Raw genomic sequence first — 25,210 nt, forward strand, 5'->3', positions numbered from 1 at the left:
TAGATTATTAGAGTATATATATGGATTAATAGACTAAATGTTTGCTAAGGTACAAAAGATTATCATGGAAAGTAAAAAAGATTATCATTATATGATCAGAAATAAATGGATGACCCACGGGACAAACATATTACTTTCCATGTTGACGTTATGGGACCTCTCATACGTTTTTTTTTTAATTGTTTGTTCGTGAATATATAGTTATTTGTTATTTGCTTAAACACATCATACGTTATTTTTGGGTCTGTCATAGTACTTTGAATTGTTATTCCATTAACCAGTTTTATCAGACAATGTTCCATCTTTGTAATCTAAACCATATTACTAGCCTATATGGTTATTTGTTATTTGCTTAAATATACAAGTTAATTTTTTATATATATTCTTAAATATTAGTAATATTTAACATTTTAAGAAATCTCAAATATTACTATAAACAAGTCTCAAGGACATTCCTTGGCTCATGTTGGATTGTATTTGTCAAACCCAGTATTTTGTCATGGCCAACTATATGTTGCACTTTCACGAGTGCAAAGTAAAAAAGGACTACGTATTCTTATTCATGATAAACAAGACATTACAAAAAATACTACCATTAATGTAGTATACAAAGAAGTATTTGCAAACTTATAAACAAGTATGCTTACCAAATTGTTATACTTACAATTCCTACATTCTCAACCTAATTCATTTTCCTTAGATATCATTTCCTACAAGTCAATATTTAATTTACAAAATTTCAATATAATTACATTTATTTCTTTATGTTGCAGCATCACATGACCAATGCAACTATTGGATGTTTGTTATTATATCACCTCCACTAAAGTAAATTGATTTAAAATGTCTACTTATCAGGTGAATATTGTTGTATATAGTACTATCGTCATACTTATGATTATTAAATGATCAATAATTGTATCCAAAAATCTAATGAACTCATTTATCTATCTTTATTGTGTAGACTCTTTTTCATTGCTACATCAACACCATCCAACAATCTACAATAGCATTAGATTTATTTGTATTCTTACTTTATGTTGTTTTTTTCTAAACATAGCTCAACATTATTATCATACAAATAAACATCGTTATTGAACTTTGCACATATATTGGTAATATTCAAATAGGAGTATGAGCCCGGACGTCGCACAGGCAAAAGACTAATATATATATATATATATATATATATATATATATATATATATATATATATATATATATATATATATATATATATTCTTAAATAAAAATGAGATGATAATTTTGTTTGTATAGAATGTTGTTGTAATCATAAACAGCTTAATAGAATTTTCAATTTTTCATTATCTCCACTCTTTTTAATGTTGTCTCCTTCCCAAATAGAAGAGAATGAATTTTGGCATGGGATTTGCAATTTTTTTTTCTTTTCCCCTCTTGTTTCCTGTGTGTTAAAAGAGGGAGATTATTTTGATAAACGTATTTTGATTATATATATATATATATATATATATATATATATATATATATATTATTCTTCGAAATATTTCAATATCTGGTTCTAAATTTTATTCTTAAGAAAACTTAAGATATGAGTCCCTATATTTACTAAAAAAGTGATTTAGTTTTAGTCCATTATCAAAAAATAAAACCAATTTTTTTGTTAAAATATAAAACTAAACACTTTAATTTTTACAAAAACTAAAATCAACGTTTCGAAATATTTTAAGAAAACTAAAACACATTTATACCTTAATTCAAAATAGAACAAAATTTTAATTTATTAAAAAAATTAAAGACGCCCTTAGTATTTAAATTCCAATTTAAATTAGCATTTTTTTTCTTACCAGTTTTGTACTTTATGTCTTTTTAGTATGGGTATAGCCTTGTCTAATATCTAGAGTACACGCGGATTAAATCAAGTGGGACCAATCATTATGTAAGGATTGAAATGAATAATTTTAAACTTTTCAACGATATTTTCTAAGAGCAATTTTAAACCTTGTTATGATTGCTTTGCTTCCCTCACATGTTGGCTCACTTTTATACTTTTATTTAGAGTTGAATAAACATGGGAGCAAGGGTATCATAAAGCAATCCAAAAAAAAAAACAAGGGTGGTATCATAAAAAAATTATGATTTAAATATATTTTTTTATATAATTTATTTAGTATTTTTTTTCTTTTCATTTTTGTAAAAATGAAATTCATTTTAATCCTTGTGAGATATGTCATATGTTTGTCTTGTTTTTCATCTTAAAGTACTCTAATAACACTTTTTTTATTGTCTAAAATATTTTTTCTACTGTTTAAAGCACGGTCTAGACTATTTAAAAAGCAAAAAATAAAACAAACACATTTTATTAAGACTAAAATGAAAAAAAAAATACAAGAGCCAAAATAAAAAATAAACATGAAATTACAAAAAGGAAAAATATATTTAAGTAAAAAATTATTCTCTTGTACCGAATCCAAATCCAATCTCAGTTTAAATCCGAGGAACTTTTTTTATGAGTGACCATATCTATCATTTGAACTGAGGTTGGACTAATCAGACCTCAAATTTGGCATGATCAAGTTTACCCGTGTATTGGATTTTCTACGACTAAACTACATTTCCACGAAAGGCTCAAAATAAGTATACTAACCAATCATATATCAATCAATCAATGGATGCAAACGACAAATATGAGTATTTATTACATGAGCCAACTATTTGGACGACTTGAGAAAAAAGGTAACATGGGATTTCACAATTTGGTCTCAACAAAATAAGTAGATGAGACAGCCAAGCCTTGCATATCATACGTGCGAACAAGTCTTTGCCTCTTGTCAGGTGTCTCCAACCAACAGAACTCCAAATGGAACGATTTTGATTCTGCCACACTTTTTGCTACATCACAAGGGCACCCCATGTACATGCCACCGGGTAATAGTATCATCTGATAACCTCCATCAAATGTAACCAAATGGTCTGATACTGTGCCTGTCCAATGCACATTGGTAGTAACATTTTCCCCATCAGAAGTTGAACTTGAAGTAACATCCTGATATCCAATAACAGCATCAACAACAACAACCTCCTCTTGTGTTGAGAAAGGGGTGTTAATTTTAAAACGTCTGATGGTCCACAACATATGAAGATAAGTGAAAAGGGCTCTTGTTGAGACCAATAGAAGGAATTGATTGTTTATCAAACATAACTCAAATCAAATATTTACAATATACCACCAGAACCTGAAATGTGGGGTGATGAGGTGGACGGCCTTTTTACCATTTGGGGGTAATTTTGTTCGGAATTACCAAATGGGGACACTTTTTGAATTAATTCTCATTTAGAGATAAATCGTAAAAGTAGTTATGACTTTGTAAATAGAAGTCGTAAATCTTTATATGACTTCAGTTTTAGAAGATGTGTCCTTGCAGTTACAAGTTGTACAAAGATTTACGACTTCTGATTACAAAGTCATAACTACTTACCACTTACTCCTAAATTAGAATTAATTCAAAAATTGCACCCATTTGGTAATTTCAAAAAAAAAAAAATTACGCCCAAATGGTAAAAAACCAAATGGACAAAAGAGAATGTCACTCGATAAGATCCTATATGCCCCAGCATAGTAGAACTAACAAGGTGAAAGGGCATTAAAAATTTAATAAAAGATATCCAAACTGAATAAAGGGGAATAAATAAAGCATCATGTGATTAAAATTTTGATTTTTTGTTCACAACTAAGAGCATAATTCAATGCTTTAAGAATTCTGTTAAACTACAATTTTACTATGCCTATGCGACTTTTGTTATTAAGTAAGTTGTAAAATACCTGAATTAGTTGGCCATTGTTATCCATCTCATGTAACACAACGGTATCAGCATTAGTAATTGTAGATCCATACACACCACTTCGTTTTGTAATGGAATGACCTTTCCATTTACCAAGAAAAGGAATAATCCTACTCTTCACATCCTGAAAGGAATGAAAAAAGTCATTAGAAACTATAGATATGAGATATTGTCCTGCTGCTGTAAAAAATGGCTAAAAATTTTCAAAGCAAAAACTCAGTTAACAAATCTGTAGTAGATAAACAAACAAAAAAAGAAAGTTGCACATATCTCAGACTCTCAGATAAGCTCACCCTAGAACTCTCAAGTAGAGGAGGAGCCCCATCACTTCTTTCCTCTAGGAAGACAATAAGCATATCTACAGTGCCTCTTGGCTCCAAAATGTGAAAGGCTCTTGCTCTCATATCTCTCTCTAGAGAGTACAGGCAATTCTCACATACAACAGAAGGTCGCCGAGAGGGAAGCTTGAGATTTCTGCACCATAAGGAAGTGGAAAGAATTTAAGGCATAAATATTAGTAATTGGCGTATGGCTTCTTTTTCTCATGTTGGTTCTCAAAGCTCAAATCACTCAACAATAAACCCTTTAATCCAAACAGGAAGAGGTTTTCATTATTAATTCATGGTGGCAAATGGTTTGTAACTTTGCCCATTAACCTGTTAAAGATTAAAAGGGGAAGAGGAAAACTAAAGAAAACTTAAGCAGAAACCTTTAAAAAATATCTCTAGATGGTTTTACTAAAATCTTGATCAATTAATCAATGTGCAGAATACATAGTCGAATAAAACTTGGTTGTTGCTATCAAGCATATTAGAGGATGTTCCAGATTAATCAAAATGGCATTCAATCCAAATGCTTTGTATTAAACAATTGATAAAATATTCTATTAAATGTAATTAAAGAAACAGCGTTTGAAAGTTTTCTTTTCCTACTTTGACTGAAAGACCAGAGATAAGTCATTATTTGAGTTATCAACAGTTGGACACTTGGACAGCATAAAGGAAAATGTGTCGGTAAAGTAATATGATGTAAATAATCTGGCAACACACCAACATACACTAATTTTAAGGCAAAATAATGGTCGGCAAAAGATTGATACCTTGAGTTAACTGGGTTATAGAAATTAGGATTTAAATAAAAATAACTGGGTTAACCATGGACTTGGTTCAACAAAAACAAACAGCTCAGACATTTCATTTAAATATTTGTATTTCCTGCTACTGCAGGTGTTTTACACACACATACAACAGTACAACACACCATGTCAAATAATGTTTTCGCAAGAAAGCCACAAATAGCTTGTAAAAATAGTTATATATGGTTCGAGTCTTGGAAACAATAACAGCAGAATTTTGTCACATAACAGAGTTATAGAAATTAGAATGTAAGCTAAATTTACCAGGCTAAGCAGGCACCTGGCTTAGCTAGTGTTTTCTGCTCAAAGATTTCAATTGGAAATTTGAATGTCATTATTTTTAGGTTTTTCACTCTTGTTTAGATTTCAAATTTTCCATTAAAATTGAATGTTTTATTATCACCTATAAAGTTTCCATCTGTGCATTTTTCTGCTAAGATTGCTCATAAATAAAACTTCACATCAAGTTGAAAATTATCATCATCAAGAGCGACATTTCAATATTGATGTTTAACAATTTCTTTCTCTTTTTGATTGGTTATTGCAACATCATCTTCCTACTACTCTGTTAGTAATAGTAGAGAAAAAGATCTACCCCACCACCTCAGGTTACCACTTACTGCCAAAATGTTCTGAAAAAAAAGTAGTTAGCAAGATATCTCTATGCTATGGCGATACAAACAAGTAAAACTGCATTCTATTACTATCTCCAGTGAGTGCAGCCTTCATTTCATTCACTAATGCATGTTTATAGGTCAGCAATTGCTACACTTCAATATAGAAATCAATCAAACAGTGCTAGTCGATCTATTGTAGAAAAAGAAGCATTTTACCTGGGCGACTCTTCACCAGTGTCATCTTCTCCCAGAACACCTTGCCTTAATACTGTTTCCAACATGCCAGCTGTTTGGTACCTCAGTGCAAATGCTTTCTCAGATGGGAAAAAGCCTATCTGCAAACTAATTGTGATGGATATTGTAAAGAAGCAATGGGATCACACAGAAAGAACCAAAAAAAGTTTAAAAAACATGATGGTTTAAACTTCAGTTCAATGTTCCAGCATAAGAAAATCTCACTTGTTGATATTTGTCAACAGTAAACATATTGGTTTCTTTTATTTTGTACTCTGCCCATTCTGCATCATTGTCATCTCCGGAGATTGAAGTACTTGATGAAGGTTGTTTAATATACAGCCTGCAAGGAGCAACAGGTAAACAATTTACAATTTAAAAAAATAGAAAACTAAAGCAGTCAAACAAGATCTCATTTAACCTCTTATGCAAGCTGATGATGAACAACTATTACTCAGATTCAAATGATTTACTATGATGGGGTTACAGTTTAGTAAATTCATTCCATTCTCCTTATAAAGGATCACATCATATCATCATATATGTTATAAATTTAAGGAACTGACAAAATTTAAGATGCATTTAGTTTACTTTAATTGATATGTTTTAACCAAGAATTAAAAAAATTTCCTTATTTTTTAATTTTTGTCCTGATTTCCAAAATTTATAAAAGTGGGGGTGAAAACAGCATTTTGTTATTTTCCTTGTTTACTTTGCAAGTTCTGAAAAAACATAAAATAAAAGGAAAAGAAGGCATTTTTGTTATAATTTTGATAAGGGTGACAGAAGAAGGGTTGGTTACGTTTGAATGAGACTCATGAGTTCATCTTCCCCATAAGAGCTAGCGGAAAGCTTGGTACTCAGTTGTTGCAACATATTTCCACTCGAATCAAATTGCTACAAAACATAGAGGAAAATAATGTCATTAAAAAAAAATAACATTAAAAGAACTTAGGCACAATCGTTTAAGTATTTTTCCTATTGAAATTTCAACTTAACAAAATTACAATAATGTCTATCTAGAGTTTAATTTGTATGCACTATCATAGTAAGAAGTTGCATACTATTAACTAATTCACCCACTAATATCTCTAACAAAAAACTAACAAACTAACATTTGGTGATAAAAAAAAAAAATCATCATAACTACAAATTTTACGCCAACGCTAAAGAAAGTTTTCATTAAAACTGTTATGTCTAATGTGAATTCCAACAAAAAGTTTTTTTCTATTTTGAATATAAAAAGTAAAAAAAAAAAAATGTTACATAGAAAGAGCCGTTCCACTTTCCGGAGTTAAGGTTGATGAAACGTCGGAGGTTGTCGATGCTCATAGCGGCTTCTTCAACGGTTGGGGAGGAAGAGGAGGCTCTGATTCTGATTCTGGTGAGGGAAGAAGAAAAGGAAGAAGAGAAAGTAATAGAGTTTGGTTTAAGTGAAAGAAAGTGAATGGTGTTAGTGTTAGTGTTAGTGTTGAGAAGGGAAGGAACCCAAACTGAACACTGAATAGAAGAAGAAGAAGAAGAAGAAGCCATTGTTGTGTTGAGTCTCTTCTCAGAATCTCAGGTGCCACCAAAATTCAGTTTACGCTAACGTATCTTATCTCTCTCTCGAGTAACTCTCATGTCTTGTTGGGTGTTGCTAGGTGCACCCAGCATTATTGTTGGTGCATCCAGCACTTAAACTGAAATAACGAAAATACCCTTAATTCGTAAGTCATTTAAATTGACCCGTAAAAAGTTTACGGATCAACTTGATCCGTAAGTCTTTTATGGATCAACTTGATCCGTAAGTCTTTTACGGATCAAGTTGATCCGTAAGGCTTCTATGGATCAAGTTGATCTATATTTTCCGTAAAAGGCTTACGGATCAAGTTGATCCGTAAGCCTTTTACGAATCAACTTGATCTGTATCAACCTTATGGATCAACTTGATCCGTACAATTTACGGACCACCCTCACACACACCCATCACAAAAGCGAAAAAAGCGCAGAGATAGTTTTGATATTTTAAAAAAATGCTGGGTGCACCTAGCAACTCCCTGTCTTGTTTGCTAAATGCATTGGACTGGACTGGTTTGAGGATAGTAGGTATTTTTGGAGTTACAATCTACACTCCCCTTCTTTTTAATACACTCCTCCCCCTTTTTTCCCAAAATACCCTTTGCTTAAATAAAAACTATGCACTCTCTCTTTTTGTTTCAAACATTAAGTAAAAAATGATAATAAAAAAAATTTGTCTCAAACAATAGGACAACAATCTAATGAGGACCATTTGAATCACTTTAAAAACATAAAACACTATATTGAACTTTTTTAAGAAAAAAAATAAGGAAACAAATTGAATATAACCAAGGTACTAAAAGTGCATTTTAGGTATAAAAAAAAGGTTCTAAAAAATATTTTTGTGAACCTAGTTAAGAATTAAATTGTAACTGAATAACATATCATTGATTAATAAAGACTCAACCCATTCTTTACCAAAGAAAAAAGCGACTTAACCCAACCCCAATTGTTTTTGTACTTAAATTTTTTAAGTGGCCTAACTAACATCACAATTGAATCGTAATTGAAAAACCTACCACTAGGGGTGTTTTTAGGACAGTTAGAAAAATAGATTATTTCATTAGTTGATTATTGTTATAATCAATTATAATTAGCATCATTTTTTGTTTGGATAAGTTTGCTGAAAACTAATTTGCAGATAATTAATTTCGTTTAAATGCAAAGAAAAAAAATCAGGTTTTACATGTTAAAAGAATATAAAAAATAATTGAAAGAAAAAATAAGTTGTTAGAAAATAAACATAAGCTACAAACTTTCGAATTAAAAAAATATTTTTATTTTCATTAAAAAAAGCTTTTTACAAATTTCAGCTCATGTATGATCCCAAACATCCAGCTTATTTTACAAACAATTTTTTTTCTCTCGAAAATAGCTGAAATTGGGAAAAAATCATCTTTCCCAAGCATGCTCTAATTAACAAAGACTCAACTCACTTGTCAAAAAAAAAAAAAAATACTCAACCATTTCCATTTTTGTATTTAAACATATTTTCATATGACATCCTTAACTTGCAGAACTTTGAGTTCAAGAGGTTGTTGGCCCCGTTTTACCATGAAAGTGAGTGTCACATCTTCACCTATGTGTTTTATCCTCTTTCGCTGGTTTAGTGGTTTATTCTAGAATCATTAATTAATGAATACTTTAATTTTCATTTTATTTCGCTTACATATTTTATCTCTCCCACCTACCAAAATCAAATATCTTTCTATGTATAAAAAATGTCTAACTTAATTGATTAAGCATAATACATAAGTTACTTATTTTTTATTCTTACAAATAATATATATATATATATATATATATATATATATATATATATATATATATATATATATATATATATATTTCCGTGCATGTGAAACAAATTTGGTTCATTGGATTACTGTTCTATAGGAATTAAATGCGGGATAATTGTCTATTCATTATTCTCTCTTTTTTTGCATTTCTTCATTTGTCAAAGATCCAAAATTAGCTTTTAATTTGATTTTTGTTGCTTTATTGCTTTTATTGCTATCCAAATATAGTTATATCTTTTATCCGTTTAATTTCATTAATTTAGTCTAAATAGTAAAAGTTGTGAAAAAAATTGTAAGTCGAGTATTACATGAGGCTTCAAGGGAACTATACTTTTACTCAAAATATTATTGCACAATTTGATACAATGAGTAAACAAAAATATGAAAGAAAAAGGGCAAGTAAAAATAAATGTAAAATGATATAATAAAATTACTGTGAAGGAATATGAATAAGGTTGATATAAAATATATAATAATCTGCGGTTAAATTTTTTACTTTACCACACCCAAATCAATCATCTACGATGGGACTTAAGAGTAACATTGCTCCTTTATTTTTACTTTCCTCTTCTTGTTCCTTAACACCTCAATGTAACTAAAAAACATTATTACGTACCCCATTTTTAGAGTGTAAAATATGAAATTAAAGAAAAACTTAAAAGATAAAATAAAATGACATGATAAAAATACTGTGAAGGAATATGAATAAGGTTGTTGTAAAATATATAATAATCTGCAGTTAAATTTTTCCTTTACCATAACCAAATCAACCATCTATGATGGGACTTAATTAAGAGTATAACATGCACCAAACCCTGTAAAAAAAAAGTAACCAACAATATATAATATCTAATTAAGCCATTTTAACTTTGAACAAAAACAAAGCACCATCACCAATCACTTACAAAATGTCCATTATATTAAAACCTAATTCACAAAAACCACAACATTAGCAACAATGATGATCCAAATGCATGTGCACACCGAGGGCAAGGGAGAAGAAGAACCATACGCGACGGGGGACGGAGCCGGTGGCGCCGCCATTGCGAGTGCCGGATCTTGGTCCTCTTGTTGAACTTGCACGGCCACTCTCATGCCATGAAAACAGTAACCTCCACCGGAGAGGTAGTAGTAGGTCCTTGCCTCCGTCATTTGCACCACATCACGACCACCTCGAGTGATGTTTTTTATGAAGTCTCTGTCTATGCAGTTCTCGTAGCTTGTCTTGTTCACCTCCAGAACGTTGAAGTATCGTTTGTCGAACTTGAAGACTTCATCAAACCCATGCACGTTTATTAATTAGCATCAGAAGATATATATTTTGAGGAAAACAAAAATTTTGATATATCAGAATTGAATTATCGAATAAATTTGTTAATTAAGGAGCTAAAACAAAAATACATAATAATGATATTTATTATTGAACAATAATGATATTTTCGTATAATTTTTATTTTTAAACTTGTAAATACCCATATAATAAATGCCCAGGGAACTAGTTCGAGTAGGATACATTTTAAAGATAGAACGGGAGTTAGAAAACATTATACATATTTTAGTTATTGAAAAAGGTGAAATTAAATAACCAAATAAGATGCATTTCATTCTATTCACATCTCAATCACTATCTAATGATAAGATTGTTACATTAAGTTTGTTATTTGACAAAGTAAATAATAATTACATATAAAATCTTATCCAAATTAAATGTTATGAAGCTTCCAATTGCGATTAATTAGAATTTTATCACCGATTTGTGTTGTTTGCTCAATGTATAATTTTCGTGCAGAGGCCAGTCTTTTGTTCTTTATGTTAAAGCTTGCATTCTCAACGTTTTGAAAGGAAGATTCTATTACTTTTTCTTTTATGTAGCGATCTTATGCTTCCCTTGACTATGCCTTTAACTTTTTCTTTTTACTATATACTTATGAAGTTATGACTGTACTTTCAATAGTATTACGGGTTAATCTGTTCAAACTGTCCTTTATCTGATCTTTATCTTCCATTTCTGGATCAGGAATTAATTAACATGTTGCATTAATCCCACTTAATTATTAGCAAAGTTTTCTGTATTTAACAAAAAAGTAAAAGGATGCCATATGTTTTCTTTTTATTCTCTTTTACAAATAAGAGTAGTATCCTTGGCCAATACTCCAACTCATGTAAATAAAGTTTCTTATTGTAATTAAACCTTTGACAACCCTATTAATTAAAAGAAATTCTTAGCAGATATAAGAAAAATAAATCAATAGTGTATGAGATGGCTTTCATTCAATTAATAATAATAAAAAAAAATCATAAGAGCCTTCATTTAAGTCAATATGCAAGTATGGAGATTGCAAATAACATGGAAAGTAATTAACTAATTAAAATATATCACATCTGTATAACATATATGAATGCAGGATTTGTTCCTATGTATACTACCTAAAATAACATTCCATGCCCAATAGCCAAATATAACATATATGAGTAGTGCAGGATTTGTTCCTATATATATAACCAAAAAGAAGCAAAAGAACCCCCCCAAGATCCGTAAAAGGAATTGAACAAAGGATTTAAAGCTGCTTTAACTTAATTAATTACTAATTGGAACCATCAATATCTTAACATAGAACTCTTGTCAACTTTTATGGTGCAATGCCCACAAGACACATGCATGATAATACATTTCGGTTTAAATTAAGTTAAGAAGAGGAGACAAGATAAAATAAATGAAATTAGGCTTCTCAATATATATATCAGAATCCAATTATAAAGTTTTGAGAGAGTTAACAATATTTTGTATAACAAGAAAACCAAATAATCCAGATAGAAAAAGTGAGATAAAATGGACTATATAATTATTTTTTTTTTAAAAAAAAAAAAAAAAACAGAAGGAGGTGTATATATATACACTTACTGAGCCAATCCCCAACATAGATATGCTCTTGAGCAGACCATTCAGTGTAGTTCACGTCTTGATTGATCCAACCTTTGGACCCTCCCACCTTGTGAAGCACCGGACTTCCCATGGCCACCACCGAAAGCCACCCCATCGCCACCGCACTCGCCACCACCATCATCCGAGCACCCCTCCAATTCTCCATCGCTCACCGAAAACACACGCAAATAGATAAATAGATTGATCGATATTAGTTTGCTAGAAACTATATATACTCACTCTTAAGGACCATGGCCATATATATATATGTGTGTGTGAGATCCTTAAATAGTGTTGGGGGCAATGGCATGAACTATATAGCATATGAAGCACTCGTAAAGTGGTAACCTTAATAATGATGCTTTTAAAGTGTATTGGGGTGGTGTAAGAAGTAAGAACAGCCTCAGTGACAGCTAAACGTAAAGGCGTTTCGCATCAACCAAGCACACGCTATTCTTGCTATGTTTAGGACAATTCAATCCCACGGTTTTCTTCGAGCAATGAGTTGTTAGCATTGTGTCACTGATCAATAACCTTGTCTTTTAATGCAATTTAAGTAAGATAATTAAGTAAATAACTGCCAACTTCTACACATAATAATCATGAGTCATGAGTGTAGCAGTGTTTTTTCATGCTATTTAATTATGAGTACGTTTCTATGCAATGTCAGGCAAAGAGTGCTGATCTATTTGTAACCGGCGTAACGATGTTAAATTACTCTTGTATTATAGATCATTTAATTTTCATTAATATATATATATATATATATATATATATATATATATATATATAATAATACTGAATATGTTAATTCCAGTAAAAGAAATATTGAATATGTTGATTATCACAAAAATTTAAAGACTGATATATTTTATATAGTGGAATAAAAAAAATCAATCACAGTTTTAAAAATCAGATTTGATTTGCTTAAGTGTGATAGTGATGGGCTTAATTAAACTTAGGATAACATTGAGAAATTTGATCACTTTTATATTGAAAAATAACAGTCCAACGCGTAGCCCAGATGAATACAAATGACATCTCAATTCTTATACTACTAACTTACACACACACACAACGTGAAAACTTTTATCTAAAACTAGGTTAATTATAGCTTCATCGATGCTGATAAAAATTTCACAATAAAAAATGAGAAAATATTTTTCAGAAGTTAAAAATAATGAACGAATTAAGATTAATTCCATATCAAATTTTTCATAATGTTTAAAAAGTTCAAATACTCTATATTTCAATATAATAAATAAAATATTTTAAAAAATAGAAATTAGACCACAACTCTCTTTCTAATCAATTCATAGTTTTGGCTTAATTAGTTTGGAAATTGAAATTCCTTTATACACGAAAAAAATGAAATTCGTAAGTTAAATGTATAGTTTTCACTTAACTGTGATTTCTCAACATTATTCTAAATTTAATAATTAGATACTTTTAGTAGCTCAAGATTATTAAACTTGAGATAATGTTGACAAATAATAGCTTAAGTAAAAGTAGGGGGCAATGTCACTACTTTAATTTTGGGTAAAATTACTCTCTGATTTTGCAACTTTGAAAAGTTGTATCTCCACCGTGTTTTTTTATATATTTTATTATATAGGAAAATGTTAGTTTTTATTAATGGAATATTTGAATTCATGATTTTTATTATTATTAAGTTAATCTTTTTGTGATGGACTATGTGCATCTATTTTATTCTTACAAATTATGAAACCCGAAAATGAAAGCACAAAATAGGAACACCCTTTTCGAAATTCTCAAAATCTAAGTCACGTACGATTCCCTCAATTTCTCAACAAATTTTATGCATCAAACAATAAGCTTCAATGTAAACACACACACACAAGTAAGAGATCATATTGCACACAATTTCTTTTATACTAATTTATTCCGCTTAATCCTACTGTACATCTAATCCCTACCTCTAGTAGGATTTTCACTTAAAAACACACCAACCACACAAATGTTGTTTCTTCCCTAGCCTCTATAAGCTTTCACACTAGTATTCTTTTCAAGCCTTTATAGGTTACACAACTAGTATATTTCTCAAACCTTTGCAAGTTGTACAATTGGTATTCTTCTCTAGCCTTTGTAGGCTCACTACTAGAATAATAATATTCTACAACACTTCAACCACACAGGTTTCAACAAGCCGTTATTGAATAAAACACGGTGGTAATATTGTAATTAACAAGAATCGAGCAACATCGTTTTTGTTAAAGACAATGTAATTTATTCTATTCAACAACGTTTTCTAAACAAACCTAGTGTGGTCTTAGATTCTGCGTTCAATAATATTTTTTATTCAACAACGTTTTTTAAACAAACTCGTTGTGGTCTTGGATTCTGCATTTTTATTTTTTATTCTTTCTCGCTCCTAGAATATGAAAAGGCACAAACCTAAATTCCAAGAGCAGCGCCGTTTCAGGGACCACGAGCCTCACTCAAAGCATGGTTCTTATCCTTCTACCACCCTTTTTCTCCTGCTTCCAAACTCTTCCATACCATCCCTTTCGTTGCATTTTCCTTCATTAATAATCAGTAATCAGTGTCTCTCCCAAACATACAACCTTTACTCTTTTCTTCAAAGAAAGACACATTTTTTTTAATTTTAATTTTCTGGGTCAGAGAGAAAATGAGTGATTGGGCACCAGTGTTGATCGGGGTGGTTCTGTTCGTGCTGCTTCAACCAGGGTTGCTTTTCTCCTTTCCTGGGAACAGGGAGCAGCTTGAGTTCGGTAGCATGAAGACCAACGGCAAAGCCATTTTCATCCACACGCTCATCTTCTTCGCGCTCTACTATGTCCTCATCCTCGCTGTTAAAATCCATATCTACACCAGCTTAACCAATTCCCAGGATCTGAGGTATCATTTCGTTATTGGTTACTAATCAAACAAAAGAAAAGGAAAAACACACCACCATTGCTGTAACTGGAACTGTCTGTTCTTCTTTCTTTCTTTACTTGTTATTGGTTACTAAAAGCAAAGTTTTTTCTTCTTTTTGGATATGGGAAATGCATAGATCTGACTGTTTTTTGGTGGGCGTGTTTTACTTTTGATTGATTTATGTGTAGTTTTGGGTTTGAACTAACTTTTCATGTGCTTTTTCGGATCCAAAAGCTGAGTTTTGTAGTGAGCACTCAGAAGGGTTTTTTTTAATGTGACTGTAGTTGGAAAAAAATGTGCTCGTGAAAATTTGTGGTTCCATCATTCATGTGTAATTTGATTTGTGTTCCATGCAGTTGACACTTGTCCTACAAGTGAATGGCTTCTCTTCCAATTTTGAATTTTTATGGTGTCCATCTTTGTTTCATTTTTTGGGGTCAATTTGTGTCCTTTCTTGTTTCATATTACTTTAATTTGCAATTTATATTTTTTGCAATTTGATTGAAATGATGGTTTCAATTATGAACGTTGGATTGCACATGTTCACTCTCCTTGAGTTATGGGTTTATGGTGTTTGATACACTGCATGAGAAATAAAGTTTCAATATTTTGTCTATGTAGTTTAAAATTTTGTTGTCTATATATTTTATTCCATTATTATTATGCTTCTTAGTTCACAGGTTTATATCATTTCTGTATTAATAAAGACATGGCAAAAACTAATCTTCACTTTGGTGAACATTGCCTATACATTCCCCCTTGATATATATGTTACTAATTCAGAGCCTAATTCTACATAGGGATATTCAATAAACTTTGCTTTCAATTGTCCCTTGTTATAAAAAAAAAATCACTTTTTATTTGATTCATGTAACCAATACCCCTACAGGGTTCACTTTGGTTAAGGAAATTTGTTTGATCCTGTTATCAAAAATAGAGAAAGAGTAACTCCCTGGTTAAAAGTGCTGTCAAATTTTATTTACTAAAAGTATATATTACTTTAAGAAAGATAACGAGAGATAGAGGAATTATTATTATTGATGTTATTATTTTGGGGATAATGGTTTGGTGGAATTTAATTATGTGTAGGTGGATGACAAGTACCAATATTCATGTCACAACAAAGATAGCCACGTTCATGGATGGGAAAACGCTAAACTACAGGTTTAATATTAATTTACTTTATCTATTTAATATATAAGTATATATTATATAGCTTGATTGTATAACTTAGCTACAGCTTTAATATTAATTTACTTTACCTATTCATTCGCAAGGATTAGAACCACAACATGGAGATAAAGAGGTTTGTCCATCTAAACCTATAAGTAGGTTCATTAGATTCAATTTTGGTTCAAATCAGGCTTTTGGTTTGTAGTTTGCAAATGAGTTGCTAACTGCTTGTAATTATAAATACTGATTTTAATATTATTAGCAATATTGATAATATAAATTTTGATTATTAATTAACCTAAATTTTAATTGTTTGCAGGTTATTTAACATTTAACATCGGTGTTTACGTCACCACCGATGTTAAAACACAGGTTATTCAACATTTAACATCGGTGCTTACGTCACCACTGATGTTAAAACACACATTTTTTACATCGTTGGCGAATACAATACCGATTTTGAATGTATAATTTCTACATCGGTGGTAAGGATAACACCGATGTAGAAAACATTGTATTTCTACAATAGTCGATTGAGGAATCATGTCGAAACTTTTAACTTTCAACGACATCATATTCAAAAACGGTCCAAAATGATGTAAAATGTTATTTTCGACCGATGTAAAAACTGCGATTTCTAGTAGTGGCTACTCATAACCATTATTTCTTTCAAGCCTATACGAGTTGCTTACCCATATTTAATATTCTCCTTAAGCCTTTGCAAGTTGTTCACAACACCAAGCATTCTTTCTCAAGTTTCTTCAGACTACAACAACAAACAATATTATTACCTTTTCGGGTCCACACACAGCAATATTCATTCAAGCCCCTATAGGTTTCTCAACTAAAATTTTCATATTCGCATATAATCCAAGTATTATTTCACAAGTGACCTTTGTGTATGGAGTGAATCATGTTGGGAGGAGAATATCACCTTGTGTACACTTATGATCATCGACCAAGATTTCTTACTATTTCTTACGAGGACAATTTTATATACCAGTATCATAGTTAGCAAAAAATAATGAGTGCATTGTCCAAGGTCCACAAAATACACATGTAATGCTATGTGATACTCCATTACACATATGTCAACCCTCCATGTCAATCCTGACACAAGAACACGAACACCTAGTCCTTAGCAGTCGGGCTCCCCAACCAATTGTTGATGGATTGGCAAATGCATCAATTCATTCATAGTAGTAAAGTTAAAACAAAAGTTCAAATATCATATCCATATGGACTTTGTTTGTACTTATGTAGATAAATATTTTATTAAGAATATTTTTTGGAAAGATTGTAGAAAAACAATAATTTAAATTGGCATAAAATTAAATCAAACAATAGGAGAAATTAAACAAGAATTTAAATTAAAAGACAAAAAGATTAGAGAACCCAATAATATTCTAGAAGTAAATTCAAAAAATGAGAATGTTGGGAACTTAGTCTACCAGAGTTATTCTTTGATACAATGTTAATGATTTTTCTCTATTTATAATTATTTCAATTTACACATGCATCTACTAGTATACTTTAACTTTGGTCCCCCGCATGAAAGAGTTTAATTTATCTATTTTTTTCTCCCAAATTTTTTTGTAGATCTAAAATAGTGAATTGCATTAAGAATAAAGATGTATAAAATGCTAAACAAAAATCAACATATCCCTAGTGATGACTTTATTTAGATACCATTTTCCAGTTCTATTAGAAAATAATGTTTTCCAATGTTACCCCTAAAACTTACCATGCAAATGGGTGATCAAACCACAATCAATAATATTAAGCACAAGAAAGGATAATGCAAAAGTAATATTATTAAATAGATATCAAGAGTAATTGACTGTCAAGTTTCCAACAAAGAGGGTTTAGTCTCTCATTGTCATGGAGACTTTACAATTGCAAGAGGAAAATATTTGGTAAAGAGGGAAAAGATAAGAAAGGAAATAAAGGAAAGGAATGACTCTCAATACTTGCTTTTCCTTCTCCTAGCTTTTGCCTTTTATAAGGAATTGTATTCTCTTGGAATGTCTGTGTCTTTTTCTTCTTCTTTTATAGGTGTAGATTAACAAACTTCTGAACTAGTCTGTTTTCCTTAATTAGTCATGTTTTTCTTAATTAATCTTATTTTTCTTAATTATTTCTATCTTCCTGAATTATCCTATTTTTTTTCTTTATTTTACTCACTAAGTATAATAAATTCATCACTTTTAATATTTTCTGCACAAAAACTTAAATGATGTTAATTTAAAAATTATTTGCTCAAAAAGGAAAAATTAAGAGAGAAATTACAAATTTCTATATAATTTAATCCCAAAATATACTCATAATTAGCAGTTATCACCAATAGGTTATCTCTAACCTCTTATTATTTGAATATAATGTCATATCTTTATCTATTGCCATGTATTCAATTATCTGCAAAGTTAAAACTTATCTATAACTAACAATTATCTACTAGCTTCTATCTCTAAGTTATACATTATCTCTAATGTTGTCTATAAGTTACTTTTATCTATTGGTTATTATCTACAAGTCAGTAATTATCTATAAGGACTGTTACGTCATTGTAATAGCCCCTATCAACAAGGACCCGCTGCTCCCTCTCGACACTATAAGTATCAGGTTCCCTCTACTCTCTGGACAACTACGAGCATACAATAACACACACGTTCATTCGTACTCACTTGAGACGAACACGCCTGCTCATATACTTATTCATTATACTCTTCTAACTCATATACTTACTTGACGTCAATGTCCTTTATTTTACAGGTTCCCCCCTTGTCCTCCTAACAAAGGTCACTCCCAATCCAACGTGCAAAGTCCAAGAGCCCACCTTAGCCTCGTTCACCCTGACGTGCATCAAACTCCAAATTTTGGAAAGTACATTTGGCACCCTCTATGGAGCCACGGTAAAACATACCTCGTGGTCTCTCATTATCTCTCTCTTTCCTTTTCACCCATGGTTAGCACGTGGTCTGACCTTAGATACAAGACCCCATTTGAAGGCTCCAATCCTCTTGCAATTGTCATGCCAGATATTAATACTCTCCAACAACTCCAAAACCTCATCGCAGAGATGGAGCAACCCCATGAGGAGGAGCTGAGAAGGCTAAAGGCTGACCATGATCAGTTTGAGACTCATTTCAGATGCCCCCAGGTAGACGAGCACTCTACTCATACATTTTCTGAGTGCACTCAAGAAGAATCACACCCTTGAAGCATAGTTAACACTCAAGATGATCCAAGTCTCTCCCACATGCACCGTCCTACAGGGCAGGCTATTCATCGATGCCCCTTTGTCGACCACATCATGGAAGTTGGCATACCCTAGGTTGGAAATCACTCAACCTGAAGCGGTATGATGGGACCACTGACTCGGATGAACCTTTGGATGTTTTCCTAACCCAGGAAAGTATGTACACCAATGACGATGCAATCATGTGTCTTGTCTTCCCCGCGTCCCTCAAAGGGGCAACATTGTCCTGATACGGTGGATTCCCTCCAAGGTCCATCGACAACTTCGACACTCTTGTCAAGCATTTCAATGCATAATATGCAACTAGTCAGTCACATCATATGATATTTACTGCACTGACCAGCCTGTGACAAGTAGATGATGAATCTATCAGAAAATTCATGGATAGGTTTGGACACATTGCCGTTCAGATCTGCAATCTCAACCAAGAGGTAGCATTACACTCCATGCTCCTCGCTTTATGGCCTGGCAAATTTGCAGGCAGTCTATGAAAAAAAACCCTAGTAGCATGGACGAGTTGCACGAACGAGCCAAAGACTACATCTAGATGAAAGAAATTTTTAAGTTCAAGAACGAGACCCAAGATCTCAAACAAGAACCTGTACATGAAGAAGAATGGCAGGTTGCTCGACGTAACCATCAAGAAAGGGAAGTCATCACTTTCGCTAGCATGTATGACTATCTTGTAGGAGTCCTCAAGGTTTGTCAGCTTCACTTGGCGTTGCAAAGCAGTGACACTCGCCGCAGAGGTGAAAAAGGACTTATACACCATAACATCGTCCCTCACCTACTCATAGCCAGCAATGGTAGGTGGGAACGATGGTGACCCAACACTATGGTTACGTTGCACGCGGGGAGAAGCCCTAACATCCCCACCGCTCTTCCTTGCTTCCCCAGAAACAAAAGGAGGTAGAATCACAATGACCGGAATAGGCTTCCTGGTTGGGGAAGCAACGAAAAGTCACGCCTTTCCGTGGAGATGAGGGGTACCTCCACCAGTATGACGTGAAACCCTCAACCTCTTTGAGGAAGAGGATTTATCATCAGAGGCACCGTGGTCAGTATTCTCCGAGGAGGGTCTGCCAATGGAAAATGACCTCCTGGTCCATCAGGGGTTGCTGAATCGAACCCTTAGAATCATTGTCACCCATGTTGGTGGCAGAGTCAAATAGAAATGAAGACATAATCAAAGAAAAAATACCTTGAAGTATCGAAGAAGGCGAAGGAAGAAGAAAGGGAATTACAAGAAGCAAGCATGAAAGCAAAGAGATTTCGGGAGGAAGAAGACAAAAATTCAAAGTGATGGTGGCTATAAATCAAGCGTCTACTCCATTTAAAGAGGAAACGAACTCTTCGATATCTGACGAGAGCTGAAGTGGTGCCCTAATTTTTCGCACCACAACGCAACCCCACTCACCCACACATCATGTCTCCAATACATGCCCACTCCACGAGTGATACGTATGTAGGAGTGTTGTGCGTGCGCTGCACACGCCTGCATCAACAAACAAAATGTAACATTTGTCTTCAATGTGTTCTTCAATGGTCAGAAAAGGACAAAGTTATCAAATACAGAGGCTTTACTCACCTGACATGTCAGACCTCGCCTGCAAAACCAAAAGTATGTCCACCCCAGACAACTTAACAGAAGCAGCCCAAACAACACTTGTCCAGACTGGGGGGGCTTAACAAGCTTAATAGACCTTAACTCTCACTCTTGTCAAGGCCACCACTCTCGATACCGAATGAAACTTGTCCATGCTTGGGGGCTCGACCAATTCGTCACTCTCCTACTTGTCAAGGCTATTATCCTGAACACCAAAAGAACTCCCTCGACACGAGATAATTACCTTCAACATTGAACAACCTCTTTCGCCCGTAAGTCGGCTTAGAGCTAAGGGGGCTTATGTATTGTCCAAGGTCCACAAAGTACATGTATCATGCAACGTGACACTCCATTACACACGTCAACTCTCCATGTCAGTTTTGGCACAGAGAACCGACACCTAGTCCTTACCAGCCGAGCTCCCCAACCAACAGGTTATCTCTAACCTCTTATTATTTAAATATAATGTCATATCTTTATCTCTTGTCAGGTATTCAATTATCTGCAAAGCTGCACATTATCTATAAGTAACAATTATCTACTAGTTTCTATCTCTAAGCTATGCATTATCCCTAACATTATCTATAAGCTACTTTTATCTACTGGCTATTATCTACAAGTCAATAATTATCTGCAAGAGTTGTTACATCATTGTAACAGTCCTTATCAACAAGGACTCGTTGCTCTATCTCCACACTATAAGTATCAGGTTCCCTCTACTCTCTAGACACCTACGAGCATACAACAACACACATGTTCATTCGTACTCACTTGACACGAACACACCTGCTCATATACTTATTTTCTATACTCTCCTAACTCATATACTTACTTGAGCGTTGGAGTCTTTTGTTTTATAAGTCCCTCCTCTTATCCTCCTAACAAAGACCACTCTCAATCCAACGCGCGAAATTCAGGAACCCACCTTAACTATGTCTATCCTGACATGCGACAGCTTCAGATTTTGGTAAGTACAATAAGCTCAATATTTTTTTTTTGTTATTACAATAGTAAAATATTCTATCAAGGAGAGAGGAGAGACTATTGAGAATACTTAATTGAGAGAATGAGACTCTACTCTCCAAATTGAGGATTCTAATTTACAGTTTAGGAATAGATCAACCTATCCGAGTTATTTCTTTTGAGTTTGCAATTGTTTGATTTGATTAAGATTAGTTAGACATTACTTGAGTCAGCAATTAGTCACTAGTTTATTCAGGTTAATTTTATTCAGTTATGTTTTGTTGTTTGTTTACAGCTCATTGCAGCTGATGTGTAGTTGTGTTTGTATTTGTTTATAAAGAAGATGAATCAATGGATATTTGAGTCTTTTTACTCTCGTCTAATTTCCACTTCCAATTCAGGTGCCTGATTTGAATCAACTGTTAAACTTGGTAGATTGGATGAAGCAGGTGGGTGATGTTGGGAATGTGTTCATAAGTAAGCACGGGGACTTGAGCGTGCAGGTTTTAACCACGCTGTTCTTGACCCCGGTTCTGGTTAAACTCCAACAGTCTTCGATCTTGTTATGTGTAAGTTCTTTTTTGATAACCTTAGAAATTCAGTTGAGAAAATGTCAAGTTGATTAGTGTTTATAACAACTGCTGTGATAAGCTTTTTACTAGCATATCATATTAATTTCTTATATGTATGAAAAAGTTTTATATTACATTACGTCTAATATTTTATGATAATGAATATAGTTGCCTTAGTGCAAGATGGATTAAGGTAAGGTAGCAAATTAGGCTATTGAAAGTGTGATTTTTTTAAAGTTAGAGTGATAATGTGAAATTGAAACAAACTGCAATGTTGGGTAATTTAGAATTTAGAGCAATTAGTTAGGTTTGGCCTTTGCATATACCGATTGTTCCATAGTAAAGGAAAATTTACTGACATTTTTTTTTGGGTGAAGTTCATATGGGTTTCGTTGTCCTATTGGTTTTAATTAATTAGCTCCCCATTTAATACATCTCAATTTTGCTCCCTAGTAAAGAGTGTGTAGGAAAAGTTTATTAAGAGAGTGTTCTTGACATTTTTTGAGAAAAAAGTGAAATTGACGGTAAAACAGATAAGTATTTCTTGAATCTCATCTGTAATAATGTGTTTGGAGTTAACTTCAAGTACATCAAAAGTTCAAAACCCACTTTTATGAGTTGACATTGCTGCGGCAATTCAAATTGGCTTCTTATCTTGAGGCACTTTAAGAATCACTTTTAATTTGGTTTTAATGTTCGCAGCAGCGTAATTTTAAGGGACGTGAGAACTTGTAGCCATTGATGGAACACTGGTCCATCTATCAAGTTGCAGCATCAGAATTTTTTTTTGGATAAATAGTTAAATTTGTTTTTAAAAATATAATATGATGATAAATTAATTCATAAAAATAATAAATATAAATTTAATTTTTAAAAGAAAATATCATAAATTAACCATGGCATTAACATTAAATTTATAAAATTATTTTACTGTTAAATTATAAGAGAAATATTAACATCATCCCGTCAAACACATTTCTTTATATACACTTCCGCTAAGTGGTTCTTCTCACCTCATGTTTTAAAACCAGTACTTGTCTGTCGGCTCTTCAAATTTAGTAACTTTATATTTATTTTTTCAGTTTTATAACAAAATTCTCTCTCTTTTTTTTTTTTTTCTGATTTGGCATTCCCTTTGAACAAACTGATAAGTTATTGAAAAATAAGCATGAACCGCTTTTTTTTTTTAAAAAAAAAAATTAATGATTGTTGGGGGTGTGAGGCAGTGTGTAACTTAACAGTCCTTCAAGCTTCGAAGTAATTTAGGAAAGTTTAAAGCTGAATCTATGCTTTTGTTTGATCTGTAATATGAAATTTCTATCTATTTTTGTAATTTTTATAATAAATCTATCTACTTTGTGGTGCAAATACCAAATGTTAAAACTTCAGAGGGCAAATAAGATGGTTTGAAAGGTGGACAGGATATGTAACTTAACAAGACTAAAAATGACTCCTAAAAATATTATCATTAAAAAAATAACTCTTAAAATGCTTTCATTTAAGAGTAAATCCTCTAAGCACTCCTTTAAAGATTAAAACTCATTTTTAAGACTTAATTATTATTTTAGTCTCTAAATTTGTGAGGTATATTTTTTTTCTAATTTTTAAAATTCAAAAATATTTTTTTAGTATTTGACATAATAAATTGATAATAGTACTTTATGATGATTTTTAATACTTTGTAATAGTTTTTTAGCTGACTGCTTTAAAATACAAATTCAAGCAGTTAAAAAATATAAATTAATTCATGATAGATAAAAATTATTATAAAATATCAATTTATTATACCAGAGAATAAAAAAAATAATTTGTCAAAATTCATGAAAAATAATATTAAATTAAGGACTAAAAAACCACATTTTCCAAATTCAGAAACTAAAACACTAATTAAGTCTTGTTTAAAACTAATTTTGATACTAAAGATTAATTTTTATACTTATTTTCAAAGTTGTTGAAACTAGTTTGACAAGAAAATTGATTGATTTTTCAAAATAAATCATAATATTGATTCATTTTAAATTACATTTTAAAATTATCACAAAAGTGATAAAAATTGACATAAAATATCAATTTATTATGTAAGAGACTAAAAAATAATTTGTCAAAATTTAAAGATTAAAAGTATGAGTAAAGTACCAAATTAGTCCCTCACTTTTGGAGGTGTTGTCAATTTGGTCCCTGAGATTTAAAAAATGTCAAAATGATCATTGACTTTACATTTCGTTTGCCACGTTAGTCCCTGTCGTTAGTAGTCTCTTAACACCGTTAGTAGTCTCTTAACACCGTTAGTAAATGTGTGATGTGGCACGTTAAGTGTCACCTGGACGCACACGTGAAACTTTCACATTAGTTTATTCTACTTGTCACGTAAGGAGGGATTAAATTGACATTAAAGGAACTAAAATGACATAATTTAGGTGATCATATTTTTCCCCAAAATGTTAAAACCCTAACTTCGATTTACAGAATCTTCCGTCTCAACCTTAGACCAAAGTCTGGTATTGGTTCTATTCTACCTATTTCATTTGTACCAACATCAATGTCTTCATCAACCCACGAAAAAAAATTACATCGATCTGCATCTTGTTGCACAACACAAAATATCCATGTTCAATCTTGCACAAAAATTAGAATACAAAAAATCAT

General features: G+C 32.0%; 3 protein-coding genes across 4 annotated transcripts; 1 reads left to right on the plus strand and 2 right to left on the minus strand.

The window, feature by feature from the left end:
* Positions 1-2,607: 2,607 nt before the first annotated feature.
* LOC114399165 lies at positions 2,608-7,394 on the minus strand. 2 transcript variants are annotated; one of them, XM_028361289.1, is made up of 7 exons: positions 7,075-7,392; positions 6,611-6,705; positions 6,034-6,151; positions 5,791-5,909; positions 4,116-4,296; positions 3,803-3,946; positions 2,608-3,025 (listed from the first exon to the last, which is right to left on the minus strand). In XM_028361289.1, the coding sequence occupies exons 1-7, from the start codon at positions 7,339-7,341 to the stop codon at positions 2,729-2,731; spliced, it is 1,221 nt and encodes a 406-aa protein (XP_028217090.1). In that variant the 5' UTR covers positions 7,342-7,392; the 3' UTR covers positions 2,608-2,728. The 2 variants fall into 2 exon arrangements, with proteins under 2 accessions (XP_028217090.1, XP_028217091.1); XM_028361290.1 differs by having other exon boundaries at positions 2,778-2,964; positions 7,075-7,394.
* Positions 7,395-9,987: 2,593 nt separating this feature from the next.
* Positions 9,988-12,573, minus strand: LOC114398049 (lamin-like protein). The gene is made up of 2 exons (XM_028360170.1): positions 12,070-12,573; positions 9,988-10,438 (listed from the first exon to the last, which is right to left on the minus strand). The coding sequence occupies exons 1-2, from the start codon at positions 12,254-12,256 to the stop codon at positions 10,095-10,097; spliced, it is 531 nt and encodes a 176-aa protein (XP_028215971.1). The 5' UTR covers positions 12,257-12,573; the 3' UTR covers positions 9,988-10,094.
* Positions 12,574-14,467: 1,894 nt separating this feature from the next.
* Positions 14,468-22,674, plus strand: LOC114400019. The gene is made up of 3 exons (XM_028362263.1): positions 14,468-14,970; positions 16,081-16,155; positions 22,394-22,674. Exons 1-3 carry the CDS (start codon positions 14,741-14,743, stop codon positions 22,404-22,406), a joined length of 318 nt encoding a protein of 105 aa, XP_028218064.1. The 5' UTR covers positions 14,468-14,740; the 3' UTR covers positions 22,407-22,674.
* The last annotated feature ends 2,536 nt before the right edge of the window (positions 22,675-25,210 follow it).

The sequence above is a fragment of the Glycine soja genome, chromosome 19, assembly GCF_004193775.1.
Source record: "Glycine soja cultivar W05 chromosome 19, ASM419377v2, whole genome shotgun sequence".
Lineage (NCBI taxonomy): Eukaryota > Viridiplantae > Streptophyta > Magnoliopsida > Fabales > Fabaceae > Glycine > Glycine soja.